This window comes from Mycteria americana, unplaced genomic scaffold (assembly GCF_035582795.1).
Source record: "Mycteria americana isolate JAX WOST 10 ecotype Jacksonville Zoo and Gardens unplaced genomic scaffold, USCA_MyAme_1.0 Scaffold_130, whole genome shotgun sequence".
In the NCBI taxonomy this organism is placed as follows: domain Eukaryota; kingdom Metazoa; phylum Chordata; class Aves; order Ciconiiformes; family Ciconiidae; genus Mycteria; species Mycteria americana.
Genome location: NW_027445470.1, coordinates 66,103 through 92,810, shown reverse-complemented (window position 1 = coordinate 92,810; position 26,708 = coordinate 66,103). Strand labels below are relative to the sequence as shown.

At 53.7% G+C, this 26,708-nt stretch overlaps 1 protein-coding gene and 2 non-coding genes across 3 annotated transcripts; all 3 read right to left on the bottom strand.

The window, feature by feature from the left end:
- Positions 1 to 13,118: 13,118 nt before the first annotated feature.
- On the bottom strand, positions 13,119 to 16,011 carry LOC142403174 (ciliary microtubule associated protein 1A-like). Its single transcript, XM_075489362.1, has 6 exons — positions 15,621 to 16,011; positions 14,659 to 14,859; positions 14,335 to 14,436; positions 13,865 to 13,986; positions 13,280 to 13,455; positions 13,119 to 13,209 (listed from the first exon to the last, which is right to left on the bottom strand). The coding sequence occupies exons 1-6, from the start codon at positions 16,009 to 16,011 to the stop codon at positions 13,119 to 13,121; spliced, it is 1,083 nt and encodes a 360-aa protein (XP_075345477.1).
- Positions 16,012 to 23,561: 7,550 nt separating this feature from the next.
- Positions 23,562 to 23,633, bottom strand: TRNAA-UGC (transfer RNA alanine (anticodon UGC)). The gene has a single exon. It is a non-coding gene; the product is annotated as a tRNA-Ala (tRNA).
- A 1,468-nt stretch (positions 23,634 to 25,101) lies between these two features.
- On the bottom strand, positions 25,102 to 25,174 carry TRNAF-GAA (transfer RNA phenylalanine (anticodon GAA)). Its single transcript has one exon. It is a non-coding gene; the product is annotated as a tRNA-Phe (tRNA).
- Between the last annotated feature and the right edge of the window lie 1,534 nt (positions 25,175 to 26,708).

Here is a 26,708-nt window from a genome sequence, read left to right as displayed (position 1 = left end):
CTCTGGGGTGCCCATCCTTTTCTGGGGGTTAGATGGCCACAGCCCTGGTCCTGAGCCCTTCCCACATCCCCATTTCTGCTCCAGCCCTGCCCTGGGAGCAGAGTAAGGCTGGCTGGCTGAAAGTGGAGCACAGCCCAGCTCCGCAGCCATGGCAGTGTTTGTCTGGGCTGTTTGTGGACACCTGCATCTGTCAGCCCCTGGGCGAGGAGCTTGGCGAGGGGCTGTGAGCTGGCTGGCCCGCAGCCTGACACCTCTTTCCCTTGCTTTCCAGAGGTTGTGGCTATCTGGGATGCTGTGTCTGCGTACATCCTGGGACAGCTGAAGCTGGACAAGGTGGGCTGGCATCTCGGCCCTCCTTTGCCCTGGAGAGAGAGCCTGGACCCCGGGGAGCAATCCCTCCCTCAGCATCATGGCAGCACACCGAGATAACCCCGTGTGCCCAGAGCTGCTTCTTGGTCAACCAGGAGAGAAACCAAGTCCAGATGTAGTCTGAGAAAGCATTTGGTGCCTGATAGGGCTTCACCCTTCGCTATGGTCAGAGTGGAGAGACCAAGCAGAGAGCCTGGGCATTATGCTGGGTCCGTGCCAAGGATAATCCCTGGGAACCAGTCCCATAGGTATTCCTTGTGCTGGAAATGCCTGGGATCTTCCCTATCCATGGGATGTTAGCCAATATTTTGAGGAGGGGAAGAAAACAAATGCACAACACGGGCCTTTTCCAAGGCTTTCGCTTTCCCATCTCTAAAATACTCACTCATCAGCCTTTTTGTCTTTTTCCTGGGCAGGGTGTCGTGGTCACAGGACTCGGGACCTTCGCTATGGTCCAAGAGCGACTCCTCGGTGAAGAAGAGGCATATGTGGTTCGAAGACCCGTCTTCCGGCTGGACATTGATGTGTTATGTGTGCAGGAGCTCGCGTTCCCCACAGTGGTTATCCCTGGTGAGAAGGCAGCGGCCACCCTCCGCTTTCCTCCTCCGTGTCTGGGGGTGGGGTGCGTGCTCGCTGCTCTTTGGAAAGGGCTGGGAGAAGTAGAAGTAGAAGGCAGAAGCTCCTCCTCTGAGCTGCTGCCTTCAGCCCCCCCGCCGGGCTGAAGGCAGCAGCTCAGAGGAGGAGAGTGAATGGAGGCAAGTCCGCGCTCGTGGCGGCAGGCGAAGGCCCTCCCTGCCCACCTCGCCCCCCCAGGTGCCTCTGCACAACAGGTATGAGGCCCTGGAGGTGGAAGGCCAGTCAGTGGAGGATGGGGATGACAGCCTATCTACACCAGAGGTGTCGCCCAGGGCAGAAGAACGTACCTCTCGTCTTACCACCACCTCCACGAGGAAGAGAAGACGGGTTATAGTTGTGGGTGACTCCTTTCTGAAGGGAACCGAGGGTCCGATATGCCGGACGGACCCTCCTCTTAGGGAAGTCTGCTGCCTCCCCGGGGCCTGCCTGAAGGATGTCACGAGGGTACTCCCTAGCCTGGTATGGCCCTCGGACTATTACCCCCTACTGCTCTTCCATGTGGGGGGCGATGAGGCTGCAACACGAAGTCCTAGGGCGATCAAAAGAGACTTCAGGGCCTTGGGACGGCTAGTAAGGAACTCTGGAGCACAGGTTATTTTCTCCTCTCTCCTTCCAGTGGTGGGCAGCAACACAAGAAAGAAGAGAGACACCCAATCTATTAACGCATGGCTCCGTGGCTGGTGTCATCGCCACGGATTTGTTTTTTTTGACAACGGGATGGCCTACACAGCACCGGGTTTGCTGGCGTCTGATGGGATTCATCTTTCTCAAAGGGGAAAGAGAATCTTCGCTCAGGAACTTGCGGGGCTCATCGACAGAGCTTTAAACTAGACTCAAAGGGGGAGGGGGGTAATATCAGGCTTGCCCGAGGGAAGCTGAGGGACGACGTGCCACGGTTAGAGGTAGCGGGTGCCAGTGAAGGCACTCAGCCTGTGTCTCCGAGATGTGCGGGGTACGGTGGGGCACAGCTGAAGTCGAACGGAGTTGAGCTAGGGGATACTGAGGCAACGGGAGCCAAGAGGGAAATGCCAGTGAAAACGCCTCAAAGCACGCAAGGGGTGTTCTCCTGTGAAGGAGACACGGACGACAGCCCAGCTGAAGTGCCTCTACACCAATGCACGCAGCATGGGCAACAAGCAGGAGGAGTTGGAAGCCACTGTACATCAGGAAAACTATGATATGGTTGCCATCACGGAAACATGGTGGGATGACTCGCACAACTGGAGTGCGGCGATGGATGGTTATAAACTCTTCAGGAGGGACAGGTGAGGCAGGAGAGGTGGTGGGTAGCCCTATACGTCAGGGAGTCTGTGGTAGCCCTATATGTCTAGATAATTTAGAGCTCGATGATGGTGATGATAGGGTGGAGTGTCTATGGGTAAGAATCAGGGGGAAGGCCAACAAGGCAGATATTGTGGTGGGAGTCTGTTACAGACCACCCAAGCAGGATGAGGAGACACATGAACTATTCTCTAAGCAGCTGGGAGAAGCCTCATGATCGCTAGCCCTTGTTCTTGTGGGGACTTCAACCTGCCGGATGTCTGCTGGAAATGCAACACAGCAGAGAGGAAACAGTCTAGGAGGTTCCTAGAGTGTGTGGCAGATAACTTCCTGACACAGCTGGTGAGTGAGCCAACGAGGGAAGGTGCCCCGCTGGACCTCTTGTTCACCAACAGAGAAGGACTTGTGAGCCATGTGATGGAGGCTGTCTCAGGCAGAGCGATCATGAAATGATAGACTTTTTGATACGTGGAGAAGCGGTGAGGGGGGTCGGCAAAACTGCCACCTTAGACTTCCGGAGGGCGGACTTCGGCCTGTTTAGGAGACTGGTCGAGAGAGTCCCCTGGGAGGCAGCCCTTACGGGCAAAGGAGTCCAGGAAGGCTGGACATTCTTTAAGGAGGAAGTCCTAAAGGCACAAGAGCGGGCTGTCCCCAGGTGCCGAAAGACGAGCGGCGGGGAAGAAGACCAGCCTGGCTGACTAGAGAGCTCTGGCTCGAACTCAGGAAAAAGAGGAGAGTCTACGACCTCTGGAAGAAGGGGCGGGCAACTCAGGAGGAGTACAAAGGTGTAGCGAGGCTGTGCAGGGAGAAAATTAGAAGGGCCAAAGCTGAGCTAGAGCTCAATCTGGCTGCTGCTGTAAAAGACAACAAGAAACACTTCTTCAAATACATTAGCAGCAAAAGGAGAGCTCAGGAGAATCTCCAGCCCCTAGGAGATGGGGGAGGGAACACAGTGACCAAGGATGAGGAAAAGGCTGAGGTACTTAATGCCTTCTTTGCCTCAGTCTTTAATTGCAGGGCCAATTGTTCTCTGGGTATGCAGCCCCTGGAGTTGGAAGATAGGGACGGGGACCAGAAAGGAGCCCCCATAATCCAGGGGGAAATGGTTAGTGACCTGCTGCACCACTTAGACCCTCACAAGTCTATGGGGCCTGATGAGATCCATCCGAGAGTACTGAAGGAACTGGCAGAGGTGCTCACCAAGCCCCTTTCCATCATTTACCAGCAGTCCTGGCTAACTGGGGAGGTCCCAACTGACTGGAGATTAGTTAATGTGACGCCCATCTTCAAGAAGGGCCGGAAGGAGGACCCGGGGAACTACAGGCCTGTCAGCCTGACCTTGGTACTGGGGAAGCTGATGGAGCAGATCATCCTGAGTGCTATCACACGGCATGTAGAGAATAACCAAGGGATCAAGCCCAGCCAGCATGTGTTCAGGAAAGGCAGGTCCTGCTTGACCAACGTGATCTCCTTCTACGACAAGGTGACCCACCTAGTAGATGAGGGAAAGGCTGTGGATGTTGCCTATCTAGACTTCAGTAAAGCCTTTGACACGGTTTCCCACAGCATTCTCCTGGAGAAACTGGCTGCTCATGGCTTGGACGGGTGTACTCTTCATTGGGTAAAGAACTGGCTGGACGGCCGGTCCCAAAGCGTGGTGGTGAATGGAGTTTACTCCAGTTGGCGGCTGGTCACAAGCGGTATTCCCCAGGGCTCTGTGTTGGGGCCAGTTCTGTTTAACATCTTTATCAATGATCTGGATGAAGGGATCGAGTGCACCCTCAGTAAGTTTGCAGATGACCCCAAGTTGTGTGGGAGTGTTGATCTGCTGGAGGGTAGGAAGGCTCTGCAGAGGGACCTGGACAGGCTGGATCCATGGGCCGAGGTCAATTGTATGAGGTTCAACAAGGCCAAGTGTTGAGTCCTGCACTTGGGTCACAACAACCCCATGCAACGCTACAGGCTTGGGGAAGAGTGGCTGGAAAGCTGCCTGGCAGAGAAGGACCTGGGGGTGTTGGTTGACAGCCGCCTGAATATGAGCCAGCAGTGTGCCCAGGCGGCCAAGAAAGCCAATGGCATCCTGGCTTGTATCAAAAATAGTGTGGCCAGCAGGAGTAGGGAAGTGATCGTGCCCTGTACTTGGCACTGGTGAGGCCGCACCTCGAACACTGTGTTCAGTGTTGGGCCCCTCCCTACAAGAGAGACATTGAGGGGCTGGAGCGTGTCCAGAGAAGGGCAACGGAGCTGGGGAAGGGTCTGGAGCACAAGGCTGATGGGGAGCGGCTGAGGGACCTGGGGTTGTTCAGCCTGGAGAAAAGGAGGCTGAGGGGAGACCTCATCGCTCTCCACAACTACCTGAAAGGAGGCTGTAGAGAGGTGGGGGTTGGTCTCTTCTCCCATGTAACAAGCGATAGGACTTGCATCAGGAGAGGTTTATACTGGATATGAGCAAAAAATTCTTTACCAAAAGGGTTATCAAGCATTGGAACAGGCTGCCCAGAGAGGTGCTGGAGTCACTACCCCTGGAGGAGTTCAAAAAACGTGTAGATGTGGCACTTCAGCACATGGTTTAGTAGGCATGCAGGTGTTGGGCTGACGGTTGGACTAGATGACCCTAGAGGTCTTTTCCAACCTTAACAATTCTATGATTCTATGCTGGTACCGCAGCAGAGGGGAAGGTGCCGGGAGCGGTGGCTGTGGCAGCGGCTGTTAGCAAAGGGGCTGGGACACTTCTCAGCTGCCGAGATCCCCCTATAAATGCAAATTAAAGAGCTCTGGGGCTGTTCCCAGCTGGACTGACTGACCTGTGCCTGGGGATGGATGGGTCTAAAGGGATTATGCACACCCCACGTGTGGTCCCAGCACTGCTGTAGGGGCAGGAGGGAAGAAAGTCCCTGTGCGTACCCCACAGCTCGAAGACGTGCAGCCCCACTCCTGCACATCCCAACACACAGGCAGCCCGACAGAGGAGGCTCTCGCACCGTTCCCAGGAAACCAGCACAGCCGGTGCCTCCCTGAAGGGCCCGCAGGCTCACGCACGCAGCGTGGAGAACCAGCAGCAGGGCCAGAAGTCTGTGTGTGATTACGGGACTGTGACCACACTGGGACCGCAGCGCGAGGGCTGCATTGGAGGGACACGGGCTCTTCAGGAAGGACCCTCTGCGAAGGCGAGGAGGTGGATTTGCCTCCAGCTCGGGGCAGGACAGGAGCCAGCTTATGGGTCAGCATCAGCAGGCAGACCAACACGGGTGCCGTGTTAGCAGGTATCTGCTGGAGACCTCCTGTTCAGGAGGAAGGTGTAGGTGAGGCCTTCTTCAAACAAGTGAAAGAAGCCTCACATTCGCAGGGCCTGGTCCTGCTGGGGGACCTGCAGCACCCTGGTACCTGCTGGAAGGACAATCCAGCAGGGCTCTGTGGGATAATTGCTGGAGGTGACTTAGAAATTAAACTTATATTCACACTTTTAGGTAAGGCACAGCACTGAAGAAGCTTCCCGGGTGGAGTGCGGCTGACATGCAAGGAATCCATTCCATGGAAGGTCCCTAGGCCTGCAACCTTAGATGTCGGCAACGCCAGGGGAACTTGGTGTGTTGGCTCTAAGAGGCACTGCCCGGAGGGTGGAGCAGTGTGGAGGCACCGCGGCCAGGCTCTGTGATAACATGGGAACTTGAAGGTACCATGGAACCCATAAGCTGCATATTTGCTACCCTGGGCCAACGGCCTGTCACGTTTCTGACAAAATGCTGTCCTTTTGGTGAACTTTGCTCATTATAACATCGTTACAATACCAAAACACACCTCCATCCCAAAAGCTACCCGCCTCCGAGGTGCGACCACCCCTCACTCAGCTTGCACTTTGAATTTTCCTACCTTATACCTTTAAAAGCAAAGCGAGAAAACTTTACACCAATCCTAAACAAAGATGTATGACTAGAGTCACTCAAGCTCCACCCGAAAGGTGAAAGAGAGTATAAAATGGCTGAAGAGAAAGAGAATGTTAGGGAAGACACCATCGCGTACCACTCTGACCTCTGGGATCAGTCGACGGGCTGAGCCTCTCTTCCCCCCCATCGGGACGCCTTTGGGTAAGATTCGAACACTTGGTTATACCAAGTGCCTCTCTGTGAAACTTAGAAATCTCTCTAGAGTTGCTTTATCATCTTTAACGCGTTTGTAGCCAGCAGTGTCACTCATACTCTTGGTATTTGCACGTGCTTTGCAGACAGTGAAATTATCAGCGGTAATCCAAAGAACCTGTGTATCTGTTGCTCCAATAAACTGCACTCTTCATTAATCTAGCCATGATAGTTCTCATTGAATGCCACCAGACTCTTTAAGTGTGGCCATGGTAGTTCATGGAACGTGACTAGGCTGGGGGTGCATCGCGTTATTTGTGAATCCGTAATCGTCAGAGTTCAGTACACTGAACGCGACCGGACTTACAATGTTTTCAAATTGACGCTGTCACTGACGCTTTCATTGAAAGCCGTGAGAGGGCTCTGGCAGGCAAACGTTGACTCTGATGGGTGGCTGCATATACCGTCCTTAGAAAATATACCATTGACCATGTCTGAGACTAGGACTGGACTTAGCCGCACCTAGACTCCTCTCTGAGAAGGAGTTTAGAAAGCAAGGGGGTCCCGTCTGAACCTCGTGACTCAACGGGAGGGTTCCCCCCCCCCAGCCACTCCTCAGACTCCTATTCGTAACGCGACAGTAACTCTTAACGCAACAGGCTCAAGCAATCTAGGAGGTTTCCAGAGTTCTTCTAGTGCATTTCCTGGCACGGGTGATGGAGGAAGCAAGAAGGAGAGGTGCTCCGCTGGACCTGTGGCACGGAGGTACGCTAAAACTAACTCGAATGAAGGACAAGCTCAAACAACTTTATTTCACAAAAGAGCCAAAACCGCATGACACAAACCAGATGAGAAACGGGGGTAAACCAAAAACAACCAACACTCCGATAACATTTAACACGTAACAGGTTCAAGGTGTCTGTCGGGCTATTGTTACTACGTGGCTCTAGAATAATGACCCAAAGTGCGCACACACTCACTCGCAAAGGGAGAAACTCTCTCCCTTGTGGGTACCCAGAAGGTACAATCGCTCACCCGGGGGGTGAGGAGGGGTGAGGGCTCACTCGAGGATATAGCCAGAAGAAATCACTCAGCAAAGCAGGTGAGGGCACTCAATCCCGAGAAGTTTCCTCAGGTGGCGTCCGAACGCGAGGGGAGAGGTCCCGAACACCCGCCCGCTGCTCCGAGAAGACCACGCTCAAAGGGGGTCTCTGGCGGTGCTACATTTATACCCTGGGTTGGATCTGAGCTGTGGTCAGAACTGGTCATGATCTAGAAGCTTCTCTGAGCCAAGGCGCCTCAGTGGCCGTGGACCCTGTCTGGTGGCCAAGGGGACCCACTTCTCCTGCTCCCCCTGCCGCGGTGTGTACGTGCCAGGGGGCACGGCAGGGCACAAAAGGTGCGAAAAGCCGGTGATCGCTGTGCCAAAAGCCACGATCTTTATTGGGGGGGAGGGGGTGAATCCTCCCTGTCCCACAGTCCATCCCGTGACCACAGTCATGATGTGACCGGTTTCTTTGGAGTGGTGGCACAGTCACCTCTTCGCTCCAGAGTTAAAAAGGGGCACAGTGTTGGTGAGTTCAACACCCACTGTGGATCACCATTCTTTAAGCGTCTTTCAGCTCTCACAAGCTATCGTCAGCAACCAAGCAGCCACCCCACAATAAACTATCACCCACGTAACAATATCCAACGTTCTAGCACCAATTAACAATAGCAACGGGTGAACGTGTGAGCACCATCCTGGGGTTGTATTGGGACGTCTAAGATACGGACGGGGCTCGGGGGGGTAACGCCAGTCGCATGGGTCAGGTTTAGGGGCACGTCAGTGTCACAAGTGGGATTCAGAGTAGCGGGAGTTTCAGGGGCGGGTTTTAAGGGACCGGACTTCACGGTGGGCGTGGATTTCGTTCTGGTGCTCTTAATGCAGTTTATAATAATACAAATTACAACAATTCCAATTATGATCGTTATCAGAGATTGAAGGAGGCTAATTAGCCTCCCTGACATGGAAAACCCCAAACGCGTTAAAAAATTTCCCCAACCAATTAGTCCCTAGCACAGCAGCCATTTCTGTCGTGTCTTTAGCTATCTTCTTCATCTTCTTCAACTGTTCTTGTAGTGGCACCCAGGCATTCGGGATGTGGATGCAACAGTCGTCTACCGATAGATTCAGCCTCCTGCATACGCCTTTCTCCTTCAATAGGATTCAGTCTAACATGGCTCGGTTTTGAATGGCCATCTTGCCATTGTCTTGTCATTGATGGCTTAAGAAGCCCATGCTGTCACGCGTAGAGTTTATTAGCACCTCAAGCTGTAGGCTCAGCTCTAGAATAGCGTGTCTGTTTTGCACTGGAGCGATCCCCATTCCAAAGATTGACTCTAACCACCACCCTGTCCTCGCTGGAGCATTTTTCCACCCCTTCCGTACAGCCCTCGGCACACGATCCCACCGTTGCTGCGGTACGGGCCCTTCCCGGGTGATAGGACGGAGGGAAAGCATGGCTAACGTGCAAGCCAGTTTGGGGATAGTTGGGTATAGCTGGGAATATAGGCGGCCATCAGAGCACACCCACACTAAATTAGGAGGTGTGGAGACAAAAGATGTTTGGCATGAACCTGGAGTGCTGGTGAGGGGGCGACGACAGTCTCTTTTATGGCAACGTAGGACAGAGGGACGGGAATAGCTGGTATTGCTGCATAAGCAGCCTTGTACCAAGGCTTCTTGGGCCGGTGGATATAGCCACACCAGGGGCATCTTACCTAGAGCCTCGCACCCCATTTCCACTTGGCAGTCCCAGAGCGGACATGCCCCTGTCGGGTGTGCCTCATCTCTTCCCCCGTACCAACCAGGTGCATAGGTGTACCTGGCCCACGTGCAACTGGGCGGGCAGTCGAATGAGTTGTTATTGCACGCGCTAGGGCATTCGGTACCGTCTCTGTCAGGATGTTTGATACACCAAGGAGCGTTCAGTGGCTTGGGATACACCAGTGAGTGATCAGCAATGTCCCATAGAAAGCCGCGTTCGGTGGTTCCTCAGAGAACTTCGGGACAGGGTATGGTGCCGTTGACGCCCACCTTGTGGCTTTATGGGTTGGTTGGAGAATGTAATTGCATTTAGCATCCCATACCGAACTAGCATTTATTGTGCCTGGTGGCCAGCTATAAACAATACGGGTATAGCCTACGTCCCCTATGCTTTCCCGGAATTTCCAGCTATAATTGTTATATCGACGCTGTGTTAATTCACGGGCTAGAGATATGATGATGTCCTGGACAAAAATGGGTGAGGGGTCCTCCGCTGACCTGGGAGTGGGTCAAGAGACTGTTACCCATCTTAGGTTCATCATCCGTGCAAATCTTACCATCAGCTTTGCCACTACGTTGCCATCCAGGTCCGAGTTGTCCACATCAGTTGCCATCGCTACCAGTAGGAGCAACAGAATGGTCCATCCCTCCATCGTCTTTAAGAGACTACAAAAAAAAAAGGCCTCAATCCCCTGGACCGGGCTTTCAGGGTTAGAAGTCAGGGATTATCCACCGAGCACTAATACGGTGGGATTTTCTGCTCCTGTCCGGAGCTTGCCAGGCATATAAGCCTCTGGGTTTTGCAGGGTGATGGGCACGATGCCAATGGAAGGTATTTTCACCATTACAGGTTGGCCCACATATGTCCGTAGTGGGAACTGGTCCCTTTTATCGTCCGGTATAGGGTCATTGCCCGTTAATGGTCTCGCAGGACAGAACGCTCGGATTTTGGGGTTTCCATAACTTCCCCAGCAGTTGTTAACAATACAGACCACCTGTGGCAATCGCATGTCCCAGCTGTGGCGTGAGACATCAGCATATCTCTGAATTAATCCCATTGGCGTGGGGATAATATGGTGTATGGAACACCCATTCGATGCCTTCCCGTCGAGCCCACTCTTGCACCACAGTGGCGGTGAAATGCGACCCATTATTACTTTGGATGCACTGGGGGGTGGGTAAAACACAGAATCACCGAATCACAGCATCATATAGGTTGGAAAAGACCTTTAAGATCCTCGAGTCCAACGGTAAACCTAACACTACCAAGACCACCACTACACCATGTCCCTAAGCACCTCATCCAAACGTCTTTTAAATACTGCCAGGGATGGTGACTCAACCACTTCCCTGGGCAGCCTGTTTCAATGCTTGATAACCCTCTCGGTGAAGAAAAATTTCCTAATATCCAGTCTAAACCTCCCCTGGCACAACTTGAGGCCATTTCCTCTCATCCTATCGCTTGTTACATGGGAGAAGAGACCGACCCCCACCTCTCTACAGCCTCCTTTCAGGCAGTTGTAGAGAGCGATGAGGTCTCCCCTGAGCCTCCTTTTCTCCACGCTAAACAACCCCAGGTCCCTGAGCCGCTCCCCATCAGCCTTGTGCTCCAGACCCTTCCCCAGCTTCGTTGCCCTTCTCTGGACACGCTCCAGCACCTCAATGTCTCTCTTGTAGTGAGGGGCCCAACACTGAACACAGCATTCGAGGTGCGGCCTCAGCAGTGCCAAGTACAGGGGCACGATCACTTCCCTACTCCTGCTGGCCACGCTATTTTTGATACAAGCCAGGATGCCATTGGCTTTCTTGGCCGCCTGGGCACACTGCTGGCTCATATTCAGCCGGCTGTCGACCAACACCCCCAGGTCCTTCTTTGCCAGGCAGCTTTCCAGCCACTCTTCCCCAAGCCTGTAGCGTTGCATGGGGTTGTTGTGACCCAAGTGCAGGATCTTGCACTTGGCCTTTTTAAACCTCACACAATTGACCTTGGCCCATCGACCCAGCCTGTCCAGGTCCCTCTGCAGAGCCTTCCTACCCTCCAGCAGATCAACACTCCCACACAACTTGGGGTCATCTGCAAACTTACTGAGGGTGCACTCGATCCCTTCATCCAGATCATTGATAAAGATATTAAACATGACTGGCCCCAACACAGAGCCCTGGGGAACACCGCTTGTGACCGGCCGCCAACTGGAGTAAACTCCATTCACCACCACTCTTTGGGCCTGGCCATCCAGCCAGTTCTTTACCCAGCGAAGAGTACACCCGTCCAAGCCATGAGCAGCCAGTTTCTCCAGAAGAATGCTGTGGGAAACTGTGTCAAAGGCTTTACTGAAGTCTAGATAGACAACATCTACAGCCTTCCCCTCATCCACTAGGGGGGTCACATTGTCATAGATGGAGATCAGGTTGGTCAAGCAGGACCTGCCTTTCCTGAACCCATGCTGGCTGGGCTTGATCCCTTGGTTATTCTCTACGTGCCGTGTGATAGCACTCAGGATGATCTGCTCCATCAGCTTCCCCGGTACCAACGTCAGGCTGACAGGCCTCTGGTTCCCCGGATCCTCCTTCCGGCCCTTCTTGAAGATGGGGGTCACATTAGCTAATCTCCAGTGAGCTGGGACCTCCCCAGTTAGCCAGGACTGCTGGTAAATGATGGAAAGGGGCTTGGTGAGCTGTTCTGCCAGTTCCTTCAGCACTCTTGGGTGGATCTCATCAGGCCCCATAGACTTGTGAGGGTCTAAGTGGTGCAGCAGGTCACTAACCATTTCCCCGTGAATTATGGGGGCTCCATTCTGGTCCCCGTCCCTATCTTCCAACTCCGGGGGGTGCGTACCCAGAGAACAATTGGCCCTGCAATTAAAGACTGAGGCAAAGAAGGCATTAAGTACCTCAGCCTTTTCCTCATCCTTGGTCACTGTGTTCCCTCCCCCATCTACTAGGGGCTGGAGATTCTCCTTAGCTCTCCTTTTGCTGCTAATGTATTTGAAGAAGTGTTTCTTGTTGTCTTTTACAGCAGCAGCCAGATTGAGCTCTAGCTCCAGTCGGGTGAAAGCGTGCTGTCAGAGCTCTCTGCCTTGATGACACTAAGGATAACAGTGCTCTCCCCTCGTCCTCATCCTGCAGTGTTTTGTCTGAGGCATAAACATGAAATGGAGAGAGACGGTTGTACTCCCTCACGCACACCTCCTCTCCCTGCAGCTGAAGGTGGACAGACCAGATCTTTGGGGGTGTGTTGTTTTATTAGAATCATATCAGAGATATGAGAGGAGCCGTGTAGAGGGAATGTCGGAGTCCAAAAGTGGGAGCAGGTGCCTGGGGCTTGATCAGCGTCACCTGGAAGGGGAAAAGTGAGGAAAAAAGGGTGACCATGGTGCCTTGTTCTCAAGAAGACTTGTCTTCAGTGAAGGCCGTCTGGCATAACAAGTTGCTGTATGTGCACGTGCCCTTTGTCGTGCATTGCTGCAGGCATGTGTGGGCAGTTTTACCTAACTCCCCCTGTCCCAGTGGCATGCTTGTTGGAAACCTCCTGCGTGAGCAGGACATTTCTAATGGTCTGCTGCTGTTAGTGATTGGCAGTTCTCCCCTTTTTGGGGAGGACTATTAAGGCAGGAGAGAAAGAGTTTGGTGTGGGTAAAATACATCCCTCAAGTGTTTTCAGAAGGCCACTCAACAGCAAAGATCTTGTGTTTGACGCAAAATGGAGTGACATGGCCACTCCACCTGGCATGGTAAGGTCATGGCTGGAGCTGAGCTGGCACTGGAACTTGCTCCAAGTCCAGAGGCCTCCTAGCTCCAGCCACATTTTGCTAGATGCCCCTGACCTCCCAGCTGATCCCCAGTGCATGAGAAAAGTCCCCTCTTGGGTCTGCTTGTCCCGTCTGCAGCGGAATGTCCTCCTGAGGAGCTTGTGATGTGTGAGCACGTATCAGCATTGAATGGCTGAGCTAGTGGAGAGGCAAAGAGATGTTCTTTGGCCTCCCTCTGCTGGGCTTTGGGCCAAGGCAAGGGAGCAGGCCTGCGTCCTGCATTTTGTCACTCCAGTAAGTGGTCTGGAGTTGTCAGAAGCCCCGTCAGAAGGGGGAGATGCTTAAGGGCTGGGTGTTGCAAAGCAGAGGAGGAGAGGCGGGCAGGCTGCCTTACCTTTCCCAGGCAGTAGTCTGCTGGCCCCGGCTTCACTGTTTTGTCGCCTGCAAGTCTACTTTTGGTTCCCATCGTGTACATGGGAGCCCTTTTTTTGTAGACGTCCAGTTCCACCTTGGGGAATGCAGCAGGACCTGGCGTCTGTAAGAGAGGCAAGGAGGTGGTTGGGTACAAAAGGCAGGTGTTGATGCTTGGCGGGTGCCCACGCGGGCTGTGCTAGTTGAGCTGGCTGGCCAGAGGAGTGGTGTGAGGGGCATGGAGCGATTGGAACAAGGGCACCTCCTGTTCCCCTGCAGAGGGGCAGATTTCCCAGAGGAGGAGGGAGATTCCCATTAGTGCTGATGAGCTCTGCCCCACCAAAACTGTTAGTGTTGGACAGCGAGGCACTGCAGGTGTCGGTGTTGCTGTTAACAGCAAGAGAGCCAGGGGACCTGTGGCTTCCTGGGTTTTGCTGCTGGTGCAGGGAAGTGTGCGTTAAGAGAGGCTGCAGAAGGTGTGGGAGCCCTTCTGCCCTGAGGAGAGCAGCTGAGAGCAGAGAAGCGTAGCTCACCTTGGAGAGGTCTTCAGCAAAGCCCCTGTGCTTGCTCTTCCCTTTCAGGGAGTAGCACGGGCTGGCGTGGGTGTAGGCTGTGTTGGGTCCCACCAGCCTAGGCAGGGTGTAGGTGCCAGGACCTGGAAGGGGAATGGGAAGAGAGCGTGTGAGTCCTGCGGGGAGAGGGGCAGCACCTGGCTGGGAGAGAAGCAGCCTGCTGCGAGGAGCAGGAAGGATGTCTTGTCCCTCCTCCCACTGCCTCTTTCTTCTGCCGCATGTGGTGTGTGTTGGCAGCTCCAAGCCTGAGTTGCCCGTTCTTCTGTGGGATGAGAGAAGTTGGTGCTCTGGGGCATCAAGCAAGCTTCTCAAGAGACCGTTGTGCCCTGCTGTGGAGGCTTTTCCCTAGGCCTGTTGAAAAAGCTGGGCAGCAGATTTTCCCTGGAGGACACGCCGGCTGCAAGTCTGTGTATTTCCCCAAGCTCCCTTACCTGGAGTTTGGTCGGTTGTGACCGCCTTGTGCCGGAAGGCCATGGACTGTGCCGGCGCGCATTTGTAGAGGTGTTTGTTGGCCTTGTCGGTGGAGTAGTCACCTATGGCAGAGGAGAAGCAGAGAACAGCAGTGAAGCTGGGCTCTTTTGCTCAAGCCAAAGAGGAAAGGTCAGAGGGAGGGGCTCAGCCTTGTTTGCTTTGTGTCTGGAAACCTCTGAAGCTCCTTCAGGGCGTGAGCTGATGGTTTTGTACCCCAGTAGCACGAGGCAAATGTAAGGCGTGCTTGTGTTGCCTGAAAGAAGGGCTGGAGAAATGGTACTCACTTGGTCCAGGAGTGATCTCGGTCTTAATCTTGGGAAGTCCGCAGATGTGCTGTGCTGGAGCCACGTACTTCCCGTTCCTGGTGATGGAGGGCGGGACGTAGTACCGAGGACCCGGAGAGCAGCTGTCTGCGACGGGAGGCTTGGCCCCTCGAAATGTGTAGGCAGGGGCTTTGGTTTTGGTGGGATTGTGATCCAGGTAGCCTAGGAAGAAAAGCCTATGAAGAAAAGGACACCTGCCTGCAACTGCATATTTCAAGCTAGTTTTAAGTGGAGTAGTTGGAGTTGCCGGCCTCAAGAAATTCCCTTCCCGTGTGATTTTTTCCTCCAAGACTGATACCAGCGGGTCAATACAATGGTACAATGACTTCCAGCAAGAACAAGGTAGGCACTGTACAATTAATCAGAAGATCACCAGAATGCTATTGTGATGAAGCAGGAAACGCCCACACGGTTGATAAGCTATCTGAAAGCAAATGTAAAGATGGCCTCTGTGATGTTTTGCTTTTCCGATGCCCCGATGGGAAAGAAATGGAAACTTTACTGCTATTACCGAGGAGGAGAAGAAGAAGAATAGGAAGAGAAGATGAAGTCTGAGAGGAGAAGATGAAGAAGGAGAAGAAGAGGGGAAGAGAAGGAGGAGAAGACAAAGACAAGGAGAAGAAGAAGAGGAGAAGAAGACAAGGGTGAGGTGGGAGCACCAAGTTTGTAGAAAAGACACAAATCAAGCTTGCTCCTGTGCGCTCAGGGGTTAAGGCCCTGCTAAGGCCACCTCTGTGCTCAGCAGAGTCAGGCAGCTCTTTTCTGGGGCTTTCCCAGGAGCAGCCTGAGCCTTCCTCTGGCAGGCCTGTGTCCTTGCTGCAGCTGAGAGCACGGAGGCTTGGAGCAAAGGGGAATGGAGCTGTGGCTGCTCGTCCCCTGGAGGCAGTGGATGTGCCGCCCCCGCCTTGCGATGGTGATTTTACCTGTTGTCCCGGGGATTGAGTACTTGGGTCCCGGGCTGGTGAACTGGGCCATGATGGGGCCGCGTGGGCGATGAGGTCTCCAGGTGCCCACCCAGGCTCCGTCCATGGTGGAGGTGGCTACAAAGCCTACGGCGAGAGCAGGAGAGTTGCTGAGGGCCTTCCCTGACAGAGGCCCTCTGTGAAGCCTCCCCGGGAGGAGCAGCAATGCTTCACCTTTCTCAGCCTTGGCCATCGCACTGGCTGTGGATGAGCTTGTCGGCTGCGGCAGCTCTCGGTCGCAGAGCGCGGCGAGGGTGAGGGCAGGCAGCGATCGGGCAGGAGAGGTTGTGGTGTCAGCTGCTGGCGGCTCTGGGGAGAGACCTTGGCTCGTCTTGGAGACGCACTGTGACATCATACAGGCTCCCGGTGCCTGTCATATGTGCTGTTGCACCATACGGCTGATGGGGGAGCTGGGGATGTCCAGCTTGCAGGGCTAGGCCTTCATGAGGTCTGCACAGCAGGAACATGCAGTGAGGGAAAACTGTTGTGATTTTTGTGTTTAATCTAGCAGCCTTATGTTCTTATACTGTTGGGCTCCCATCATAATATGAATGCGAAGACAATAAAGATATTCAGTGAGTACTCCTTGGTGCTGGCAGCTGGGTTTTAGCAAGCGTCAAATGCTGTTTGGTATCTTGTTAGCTCCTGGACGTTCGGGGTTCCTTAGATTTATGTTGTCTTTAGCACTTGACAAGTATCTGAGCCTGCAACAAAAAAATGAGAGCAATGTTTACAAAAAGATCAAAAATACAAGTGCATGAAAAAAAAATCTGCTGAAGTTGAAGGAGATGCTAAACCTTTCTGAGTATGAGTATTTGGATTGGCACCTGGTCTGAAATTTGCCACAGCAGTTTCTGGGGAAAACACAAGAAAAATCCATGGGAAAGGTAGCCACAGAAACTGCAGCCTCGGGAGTCTGTCCTGGTGCTCAGCCATTTAGGAAAGAAACCAGGCTTGGAGCTAGGACTAGTTCCCAAGAGTAAACCATTGCTAGAGGATTTTCTTTCTCCCTTCTTCTCTTTTGCCCATGCATCTGTGGCGTTGGAGGAAGCAGCATGAATGGGATGTGTGTGTTGGCTGAGAGGAGGAAGTTTTACTTTACGGGATTGCTAATGGAAGAGCAGATTCTCACAGCCAAATCCAGTTGCTTCTGCTTCAGAAAGAAGGGCCCCATTCTCCCCTCGCTGACACCGCTCTGAATCCAGCACCCATTGAGGGAGGTTTTTACCAGTGTGGAGAGTCTCAGTCCAAATGCCTCCTAATGCACCCTTACCTCTTCTCCATTTCCTCTGTACCTGTGCTACATGGGAAATCCAGAGTTGCTTTTGCACAGGGTGATCAGGCCATGGGAATCCATGGGAAATGCAGGAACGAAGGGGTGTCCTTCAGCTGTGCTGGACAGTGTGGGACTGTCTGAGGAACAAGTGAGCAAATAGGATGATCTGGAAGAAAAAGAATGTTAAAACTTTCCTAAGATACAAGTATTTTTTCACAGTAATGTTCTTGCAGCTCATCAGCTTAGCCACATTTCCTCACTTTTTGCTTGTCCACTTGTCTAATTCTGTACTGCCAACAGTTCAGAGATTATAGAATCATGGAATCATTGAGGTTGGAAAAGACCTCTACGCTCATCGAGTCCAACCATAAACCGAACACTGCCGAGTCCATCACGAAGCTCTGTCCCTAAGTGCCACATCTGCACGTCCTTTAAACACCTCCAGGAATGGTGACTCAGCCACTTCCCTGGGCAGCCTGTTCCAGTCCTTAAGAACCCTGTCAGTGACGAAATCTTTCCTACTTCTCCCTTTCTTGGAGGCTGATGTACCTGGACTGAACAACAGGCATAAGCCAAACAGTAGTCACTGTCCTTGCACTAACGAACTCACATGAGAGCCCAAAGCCAGATGCCTTCCCTGCTCTCACTCTCACCTGTCCAACAGCTCTAAATCTTCCCAAAGCAGACGAATGGGCCTAGCACGGAAGGCATGAAGCCACACTCCAGCCAACCACACAGACCCCACACCAACCAAAGGCACGGGCAGAACCAAGCAAGAAACTCACAGGCCACCTTTGCACTGAGTTTGAGCCAGAAGCACTGAGCTAGAACAGGGCGACAGCAACCACCACTGCCAAACACGGCCAAAACTGCCAATCACATTGCATTTTCACACGTGTCCTGACCAGACACTTCTGCCTTTCTCTCCTACATTGTACTCTTCAGTACAGGAGTATGCACCTGGTTAATCTTCTCTTTAACAGGTTATTAGATTATTCAGCTCTCCAAGACAGAGAGGGAGTGAGAGAGAAAGAGAGAAATGCACATGAACTAAACTACAAAATAATATCATTGACTACATCCAGCTTAAATATGTTAACTTCCATGCCTGTCCTTTTTCTGAAGAGCCAGACAGCAAAACATCACTGGAAGCCTCCTTCACTAGGCAGTTGTCTGACAAAGCGCTTTGTGACAAAAAGCAACAAGACAATTCAACAGGAGCAGAGGCTGCCCAAATTCAATGCTTGCCAACAGTCTTCTACAGAGCAGAAACGAAGGGGAACCCAGGACAAGTCAGAGCCCTTGCCAAGTGATGTTTAGTGCCACAGCAACTCCACTGGCAGAAAACCTCTTGAGCTTCAGTGGGACTTGGGAAGGGATTTCTTAAAGCCTCTGTCCTCCACGGCTACCCCAGCAGCCAGCAGTGGAGCAGTGCTGCCCGGCTCCACTCCTGCAGCCCTGCCAAGCAGAACAGCAGGCACAATGCAAAAATCAGCCTCCATCAATGGCCCCGAGTGATCTGCATCAGAGATTCAAAAGAAGGAATAAGGCAATTAAACTACAAGCAGAAACACATCATTTACTCCCAAGGCAGAGCAGACAGCACGGTGTGTACTATCCCAAAGTACTCTAACCGTGACAGACACGATTTCACCTCAAGAAGGGCAAGTTACAAACGTCTGAGGGTGGCACCCCAGCTCTTCTCAAGGGTGGGCAGCCAGGTACCCGAGCTGCTGAAACAAGCAGCCAGAGAGCGCAGCATGACCACCCTGGTGGCCAGCACCTTACGAGATGCACTGCTGGCACTGCTGCAGGGACAGGGCTTGTTTCCACTGGAGCAGATGCGGCACCCCCAAAGTGGAAATAACCCTTAGACCTGGTACCATTGCCCAAACCCAGGAACAAACCCTCAATCCAGATGCACCCCACACCTGGCAGCTCCCCCCAAACCTGGCAGCATGCCCCTGACACAGCAACACCCCCGAACCCTGAAGATTCCCAAAAAGTTGGCACCAACCATCACACCAGCACAGCCCCCAAGACCGGTCGGCATCCTCCAAATCCACAAACACCCCTGAGCCCAGGGGCACACCTTAAACCTGCCAACAGTCCCCCAAGTCCAGAAACAGCTGCCAAATGTAGAAACCTCTGGCTGGAGAAGGGCCTGGGCAGCCGGCTCCAGGGGACCCTGCTTGAGCAGGCACTTGGACTAGGTGGTCTCCAGAGGTGCCCTCCAACCTCCACCATTCTGGGATTCTGTGAAAGGTGGCCTTGCATGTGTTGACAGGGACCTTGTCGATCGCAGGCACGCCTAAAGTGGCGAGCACAGGAACAGGAACAGGGCCAACTGCATGGGGATGTGGACAGCACTGAGAGGGGGGACTAGGATGTACGGAACAAGGGGGTGGGGACCTGGAAAAGCTTGGGGTTTGGGGACATTGCAAGCGTGTGACGGGGTGGCACCAAGCACGGAGATGGGGAGCTCGTTGAGTGTGGATTTGATGACAGCGCTGAGCATGAGTACTGGTTTTGGATGGGACAGAGTTCACTTTCTGTAGCTGTCCTGGTTTCAGCTGGGATAGCATTAATATTCTTTCTAGTAGCTGGTACAGTGCTGTGGTTTGGATTTAGGATGAGAATAATGTTGATAACACACTGGTGGTGTAGTTGTTGCTAAGTAATGTTTACACTGGTCAAGGACTTCTCAGCTTCCCATGCTCTGCCAGGGGCACAAGAAGCTGGGAGGGGGCACAGCCAAAGAGGCCAAAGGGCTATTCCATACCATATGCCGTCATGCTCAGTATATAAGCTGGGGGGAGTTGGCCAGGAGGGGATGGCTGGGGCATCAGGGATGGCTGGATGCTCGGGGATGGTTGGGCATTGATCAGCAGGTGGTGAGCGGTTGCATCACTTGTTTTTTTTCTTGGGCTTTGTTACTCTGTCTCTCTTGTTTTCCTTTTCATTACAATTTATTATGATTATAATTATATTTTATTTTATGTCAATTATTAAACTGTACTTCTCTCAACCCGCAAGTTTTCTTACTTTTGCTCTTCCGATTCCATCCCGCATCCTACTGGGGGAGGGTGAGCGAGAAGCTCTGTGGTGCTTGGATTTGTGACCAGAACAGTGTCGGTCACACACCAATGTTTTAGCTATGGCTGAACAGTGCGTGCACAGTGTCACGGCCTTTTCTGCTTCTCACACAGCCCCACCAGCGAGGTCACTCGGGGTACACCAGAGCTGGGAGGGGACACAGGCAGGACAGCTGACCCCAACTCACCAAAGGGATATCCCACACCATATGACATCGTGCTCAGCAGTACAAGTTGGGGAAAGAAGGAGAAAGGGGTGCTGGGCAGAAGCGTGTGCCTTTCCAAGTTAGCATTATGCATAATGAAGCTCTGAAGATACGGAGTAGCGAAAGGTTCAGTTGCCGTAAATTTTGGCATCTGCTGTCATTTCAATTGGCTGAAGGAATTGCCCAACAACCTCCAAGAAGATGCCCCCAGATGTTGTCCGGTCTCAGAGTTTCTCCAGTAGAGCTTGCAGTTACCCGTGTTGGGAATTGTTAGGATGAACAGCCTTGCTTAGCACTAGGAGCTAAAGGAGTTGACGCCTTAGGCAGCAAGAGCTGACCGAGAGTCAACTTTTTGAGAAAGCTAATGCTGCAAACACAGAACCAGCTGAAACTGGCAGATGCAAGCAGAAGGAAGAAGAAAAGGACCAAGGAAACAATTCCAAGAGAATGAGGTAACTGCAGAAGAAGGCCAGCCCAGCAACCAAGAAAACCAGTAAGAAATCAAGAGACCACCGACCAGAATTAAGTGATTGGACTTGGGGATCGGGTGATGGGTGGTACGTTCCGGGAAATCTGTCTGTAAGGGTATAATTGGGGTCTGCGATCTGCAGTAGGGGTCCCTCCTTGCAGGCACCCAGCTCGAGCTGCTCTGCCTGTCACATAAATAAACCACTTATTTACTCAGCGGATTGGTGACCCGTCTTCTATGAGCAGGAACCTTGGGCCGAGCCCTGCTGAGGTGGCACCTGCATAATTCCTACCATGGTCTAGGTGGCGGCTGCATAATTCCTGAAACAACAAGCCAGGTGCCTGCTTCTGCCCTATCCCCTACTCAGGCACAGGTGACATCACAAGAAGCTGGAGAAGCCAGCTGCATGCTCCTGCCCTAAGAGCAAAGAGTCACCAATGACATCACAAGCACCTGCAAAAGCCAGCTGCCTCCTCCTGCCCTCAGAGCTACACCCACCACTGACAGCACAAGCATCTGCCCAAGCCAGCTGCCTCCTCCTGCCCTATCACATGGGCAGGGAAATATGAGAGCTCAAGCACCTCCACAAGCCAGGTGTCCTTTCATTCCCAAGCAGATACTCAGACAACAGGTACCTCAAAAGCACCTCCACAAGACAGGGGCCTGCTTCTGCCCTACCACCTAATCAGTCATCAGTGACATCACAAGCAGCTGCACAGCCAGGTGCCCTCTCCTGCTCTGTCAACTACTCAGGCACCTCTGACATCAGAATGAGCAGCACAAGGAATGTTTCTGCTCCAGCCCTATCACCTACTCAGGCACGGGTGACATCACCAGCCCATGAAAAAGCCAGGTGCCTCATTCTACCCTATCACAAACTCATCCACCTATGACGTCACAAGCACAGCACAATCCAGGGGCCTGCTCCTAACCTATCACCTACTCAAGCACATATGACATCACAAGCACCTGCACAAGCCAGGTGCATGCTCCTGCCCTAAGAGCACAGAGCCACCAGTGACACCACAAGCCAGGTGTCCCTTCATACCCAGGCACTTCCTGAGCTACCAGTGACATCAGAAGCAGCTGGAAAAGCCAGGTCCTCCTCCTGCCCTCTCACCTACTCAGCCACCTGTGACATCACAAGCACCTGCACAGCAGGAGCGTCCTCACTTCCAACACCACGGCTTTTTCACCATCTCCCTGTGCTCCCCTCTCTCCCAGGCACCTTTCTCACCCCCTCCACCACCTCCCAGTGCCTCTGTCTCTCTCTGTGTTTGTGTGGCAGATGTTACCTCGGAAGCATTGTCCCAGCCAGGGCACCTCCATCTCCTTCTCCCTCTGCTCTCAGCGTGACTGTCCCAGCTGTCTGATGTGCTTTTGGACATCATGGGCCCTCTCGTCCTGCCTCCCTTCTGCTGTTAAATCCTGTTCCCGCCAGAGAAGTGACAACCAGTCGGTGCCTCCTCTGTGGCATCTTACCTGCATCTTCCTGAGCTGGACAGCTGGCGGGAACTGTCACCATCAGCCTCAGCAGTGCATGAAGTCTTCTCCTGGCACAGGAACAGCTCTGGCTGTGCTTGGTGTGCACCAGGCTTCCTGAAGGAGAACAGCAACACTCAAAGTGACTCCTGGGCAATGTTCTGCTGGGAGAGCTGCTTTGAAGGCCGGTCCAGGGGTTCTCCCTGTGCCCCAGCTCAGCCACACGTCCCACATCTGGCTCTTTCCAGCAGGATTTTGGAAAGCCCCTTCACAGCTCTGAGCACCAGGCCAAGGGCACGGGGCAGAAACAGCCCCCTCCCATGAGGGCCCAGCCCCCAACTGGCCTCTGTCCCCAAACTACTAAAACTTCCAAACAGGCTCTCCCTCTATATAATTATCCTCAGTTTTAAGAGAAGAAACTGGATCCTTGCAGATCCAGTAGGCTCAGACTCTTAGAGGGCGATTGGGGCTTCAATTCCAGAACAAAAGAATTTCCATTACACAATCTCAGCCACCACCTCCATGATCATCTGGTCAGTGACCCACAAATGCTGCGTTGTGAAAAATGTGACACCTGATAAAAAGTATCCTCTCCTCCCCAAATCTTTGCTTCCCTCATACCCTCAGACTACCACAGTAATAATCACACTATTCTTCTGTGATTACCACCCATCTGAAACCCCTCTAAAACATTATGACTCCACAGCAAGTCACTGACGTGAGTGGCAGCTCTGTGGATAAGGGAGAACCACCACTAACCACGCACCCACCCGTCAGGCCTCAGCTGAGGCTCTGCTCAAGGCAGTGGTGATGGCAGAGGGAAAATGCCCTGGAGACAGGGTCAGGGGAAGAAATGTCACTCCTCCAGCTCAGACACCCCTCACCGCTGGCACAGCTGGGTGCTTCCCACGTGGTATGGGATCTCCACATGGAGACAGGACAATCTCACACCCTTACCCCCGCAAAGCCAGCAGGGCAGTGTGGCCCTGGTCCCAAAGGACACCTGGGCTGGACTAACACCCTCACACCACATCTCCCAGTGCAGCCAGGATTGCCAGCAGCCCAGTGTGCTGTTGATGCCTATTCCCGCCCTGAGGGCCAGCCCTTGTCTCCCCACAGGGGCTCTGCTGCCAAGCAGGGCCCCTGGCTGGTGTGTGGGTCTGTGGTGCAAGGCAGTGCCCAGGCTGGGAACATGAGCTCAGGTCTAGCACAGCTGCCTGCCTCTCCTCTGGGAGGGGGCTCAGCAGAGACAGCACACACAGCCCTGCTTACCCATGGCCAGACCCTGGTGGGCAGGGCAGGGTGGAGAGGAGCAGTGCCCCAGCTCCAGCCCACACCCACCTGAGTCTGGGGAGTCAGAGCAAAAGCACCAGCTGGAGATGCTGGGGATTGAACCCAGGGCCTCCCACATGCAAAGCAGGTGCTCTGCCACTGAGCTACATCCCCTTGACACCTGCCAGCAGGAGAGACACTCTTCTCCCGTGACGTGACTATGACAAGCACAGCCCTGTTGTCCCCTGGGTGCCCAGGGACCCTCAGCAGAAAACAGCATTTGAAGCCCTCTGAGATGGGGGAGGTCCGGATTGCCTCTCCACTGGGGCCTGATCCTGGCACAGGGCTGCACTGCAGAGCACTGCCCCTTCAACCTCTGTGCAGGGCACTGGGGCAGGAGGAGGCTCTTGCTGCAGGCACTTCTCCCATGCTCTGGCCCACCCTGTGGTCAATGGAGATGAGAAAACCCCTGAGCCTCCTCTGCCACCCAGGGCTACGGCCATCTGTGCCACATCTGTCCCCAACTCCACAGCAGGAGCAGAGCAACAGGGTAAGGGAAATGCCCTCCCTGGGGTGAGGTGCCCCCAAGCTCTGATGGCACCCCAGGGTGTGTGGTGGAGAGGAGCAGAAACCTGCCTCTCATCCAGGCACCAGGCCTCCCCGTGCACCGCTCTGCCCCCCAGCATCCCTGGACGTGGGGAGAAGGGCAAGCTTCTGTCTCCATGGGGCTGGGCATGTGGGTTGGGCTCAGGGACCTTCCCATTCCGTCAGCACTGAGGACTGTCCTGAGGGCAAAGCAGTGCCCTGGAACAGCCCTGGCTGGGGTCTCTGTGGCAGGGTGGGTGAGCATGGTCAGCTCTTAACTGAAAGGCCCATGGTTTGACCACACTCAGGGATGGTCTCCTCGTGGTGGTACAGCTGGGGCCATTGTGCTGCCCAATGCCTTGGATTTTTCCCCGCTCAGCCCCTGCCTGGCAGAGAGGGTCTGGGGGAATCAAAACCAAACCACAGTAAGTGTGAACTTCTGGAGAGGTTGAGTGGACGTAAGGGGATGGACTGCTCATCTCTTCTGCTTTGCACACTCGGCCCCAAAGCCCATCCTTATCAATGACTCTCCCGTTCTTGCTCAAGAAAGACCTAGAAGGACTCTTTTGGAGCAGTGATAGTCCTGCGGGCACTGTCCCTGCAGCCAAGCATTTTCAAGCTCATGCTAAAAGCTGGCAAGACACTAACCTTGCTTGGACAGACAGTCTCTCCCTCTCCCCATCCTCTCACTTGCGGTCAGTCACAACAAAAGCCAAACTTCTCTGGAGGAGCATCCCTGGGGAACTGGCTTAGGCAACAGATCTGCAGGTGGCTAGGATGTGCACATTGCCGTGGCACTATAGTCCAGTATGTGCCTTTCTCTGTGGAGCGGGGAAGGAGGGGCAGCTGGAGAGCACCCCAGAGGAGCACTGAATGGAGAGTCCTGCCGCGGGGGAGGCTGGGCACTTGTGGTGCTGGAAGAAGGCTCCTTCTAGGCCACAGATCTGCAGCTACAGAGCAGGGACAGTGCTCTGGCAAGAGGTGAAGGAGCAAGCAGGGCTGGGGCCGGCTGGAAGGCGGCAGATGGGTTCTGCCAAAATCTGAGGGAGAAAATCATTGCTGAAGCCCGGGGTTGAACCAGGGACCTTTAGATCTTCAGTCTAACGCTCTCCCAGCTGAGCTACTTCAGCGCTGCTGCAGCAGCCTTTGTCCCTTTGCCACCCGTGCCAGGACACAGGCTGACACAACACGAGGAGTGCTCCTCAGGGAGGTTCCCAGGGAAAAGCTGTGCCCAGCCTCAGGCACAGGGGACCTGGCCCAGGTGGGCTCCAGGTTTGGGGGAGGCCAGCTTGCACGGGGCATGCCAAGATGTGTGTGGGCCTTGTACAAATGTGACAGTGGTGAAGGCAAGTAGACAGGCCAGGCATGTGCAACTGCAAAGGCTGAGGGTGGAAGAAGCGTGGGGCTGCTGGAAGACCTTATCACCTTCCCCATGGAAGGCCTCCCCCCACCCTTTTTTCCCCAGCTCAGCTTCCCTCCTTCCTTCCCTACTCTTCTACCCCTGAGCAGTGCTGCGGGATGGGGAATGGAGTTGTGGTCAGTCCATAACAGTTCCTCTCTGCTGCTCCTTCCTGCTAACACTTTTCCCCTGGGGTCCCTCTTATGGGCTACAGTCCTTCAAGACAAACCTGCTCCAGCATGGGCTCTCCTCAAGCCACCATTCGTTCAGGAAATATCCAGCATCTCCAGTTTTGCCTCTTCTATGGACTGCAGGGCTTCCCTTCTCCACTCTGGTCTCCTCCAGGGGCTGCAGGGAAATACCTGCTCTGCTGTGGTACTCTCCATGGGCTGCAGGGAACGATCTGCTCTGCTGCCTGAAGCACGTCCTCTCCCTCCTTCTTCACCAACCTTGGAGTTTGCAGGGCTGTTTCTCACACTGTTTTTTCCTCTCTCCTCTCACACTCTAGCAGTTGTGTCCTTTCTTAAATACACTTTCACAGAGGTTCCACCAGCTTCCTTGATGGGCTCGGTTTTGCCCGGCGGTGGGTCCATTGTGGAGCCGGGTGGAACCAGCTCTGTCTGGCATGGAGGCAGCCACTGGTCTCTTCTCACAGAGGCCACCCCTGCAGCCCCTCGCTACCAAAACCTGGACGTGGACACCAATACCCAGTGTACATCTCTGACTTGCTAAATGACGTCCCCTGCTCTTCCCTCCTCAACAAATATCATTTACTCGCTGAGGAGGAAGAGACAGAAATAGGGAAGGCCTTGAGGCTGTGCAAACACGGTTCAGCAATAGCTACAACATTGCTGTGTTGTCAGCACTGGTTTGGTCACACTCCCAACACAGCACTATACGGGCTGCTATGAAGAAAGTTATCTACATGCCAGCCATACCAGTTCAATGTGCCTGGAAAGAGTCTCCAGGATTCACTGCTCCATCCCCTTCCTAGGGAGAGAGGTGAGGCTGACTGGCCTGTAGTTCCACGGCTCCTCCTTCTTGCCCTTCTTGAAGACAGGAGGGACATTTGATTTCCTCCAGTCTTTGGAGGAATGCATTGTGTGCACACCTGAACTGAGGCAAGAGGAATCCACCACCTCTGGGTTTGTGGCAGGCACAGAAGGAGCTGAGTCCCTGTGACGGATGCACTCAACTCCTTGACCAAACTAGTGGTAGTTTGGTTCAGGCTCCAAAGGAGGTAAAGGCCTAAGCCATAACTGGGC

Coding starts and splice junctions, on each gene's coding strand:
- LOC142403174 (XM_075489362.1), bottom strand. CDS start 16,011: ATGTCACAGTGCGTCTCCAAGACGAGCCAAGGTCTCTCCCCAGAGCCG. Junction 13,987..14,334: donor CACAACCGACCAAACTCCAG/GTAAGGGAGCTT, acceptor TTCCCCTTCCAG/GTCCTGGCACCTACACCCTG. Junction 13,210..13,279: donor CGCCTCTCCTCCTCTGCTTT/GCAACACCCAGC, acceptor CACTTACTGGAG/TGACAAAATGCAGGACGCAG.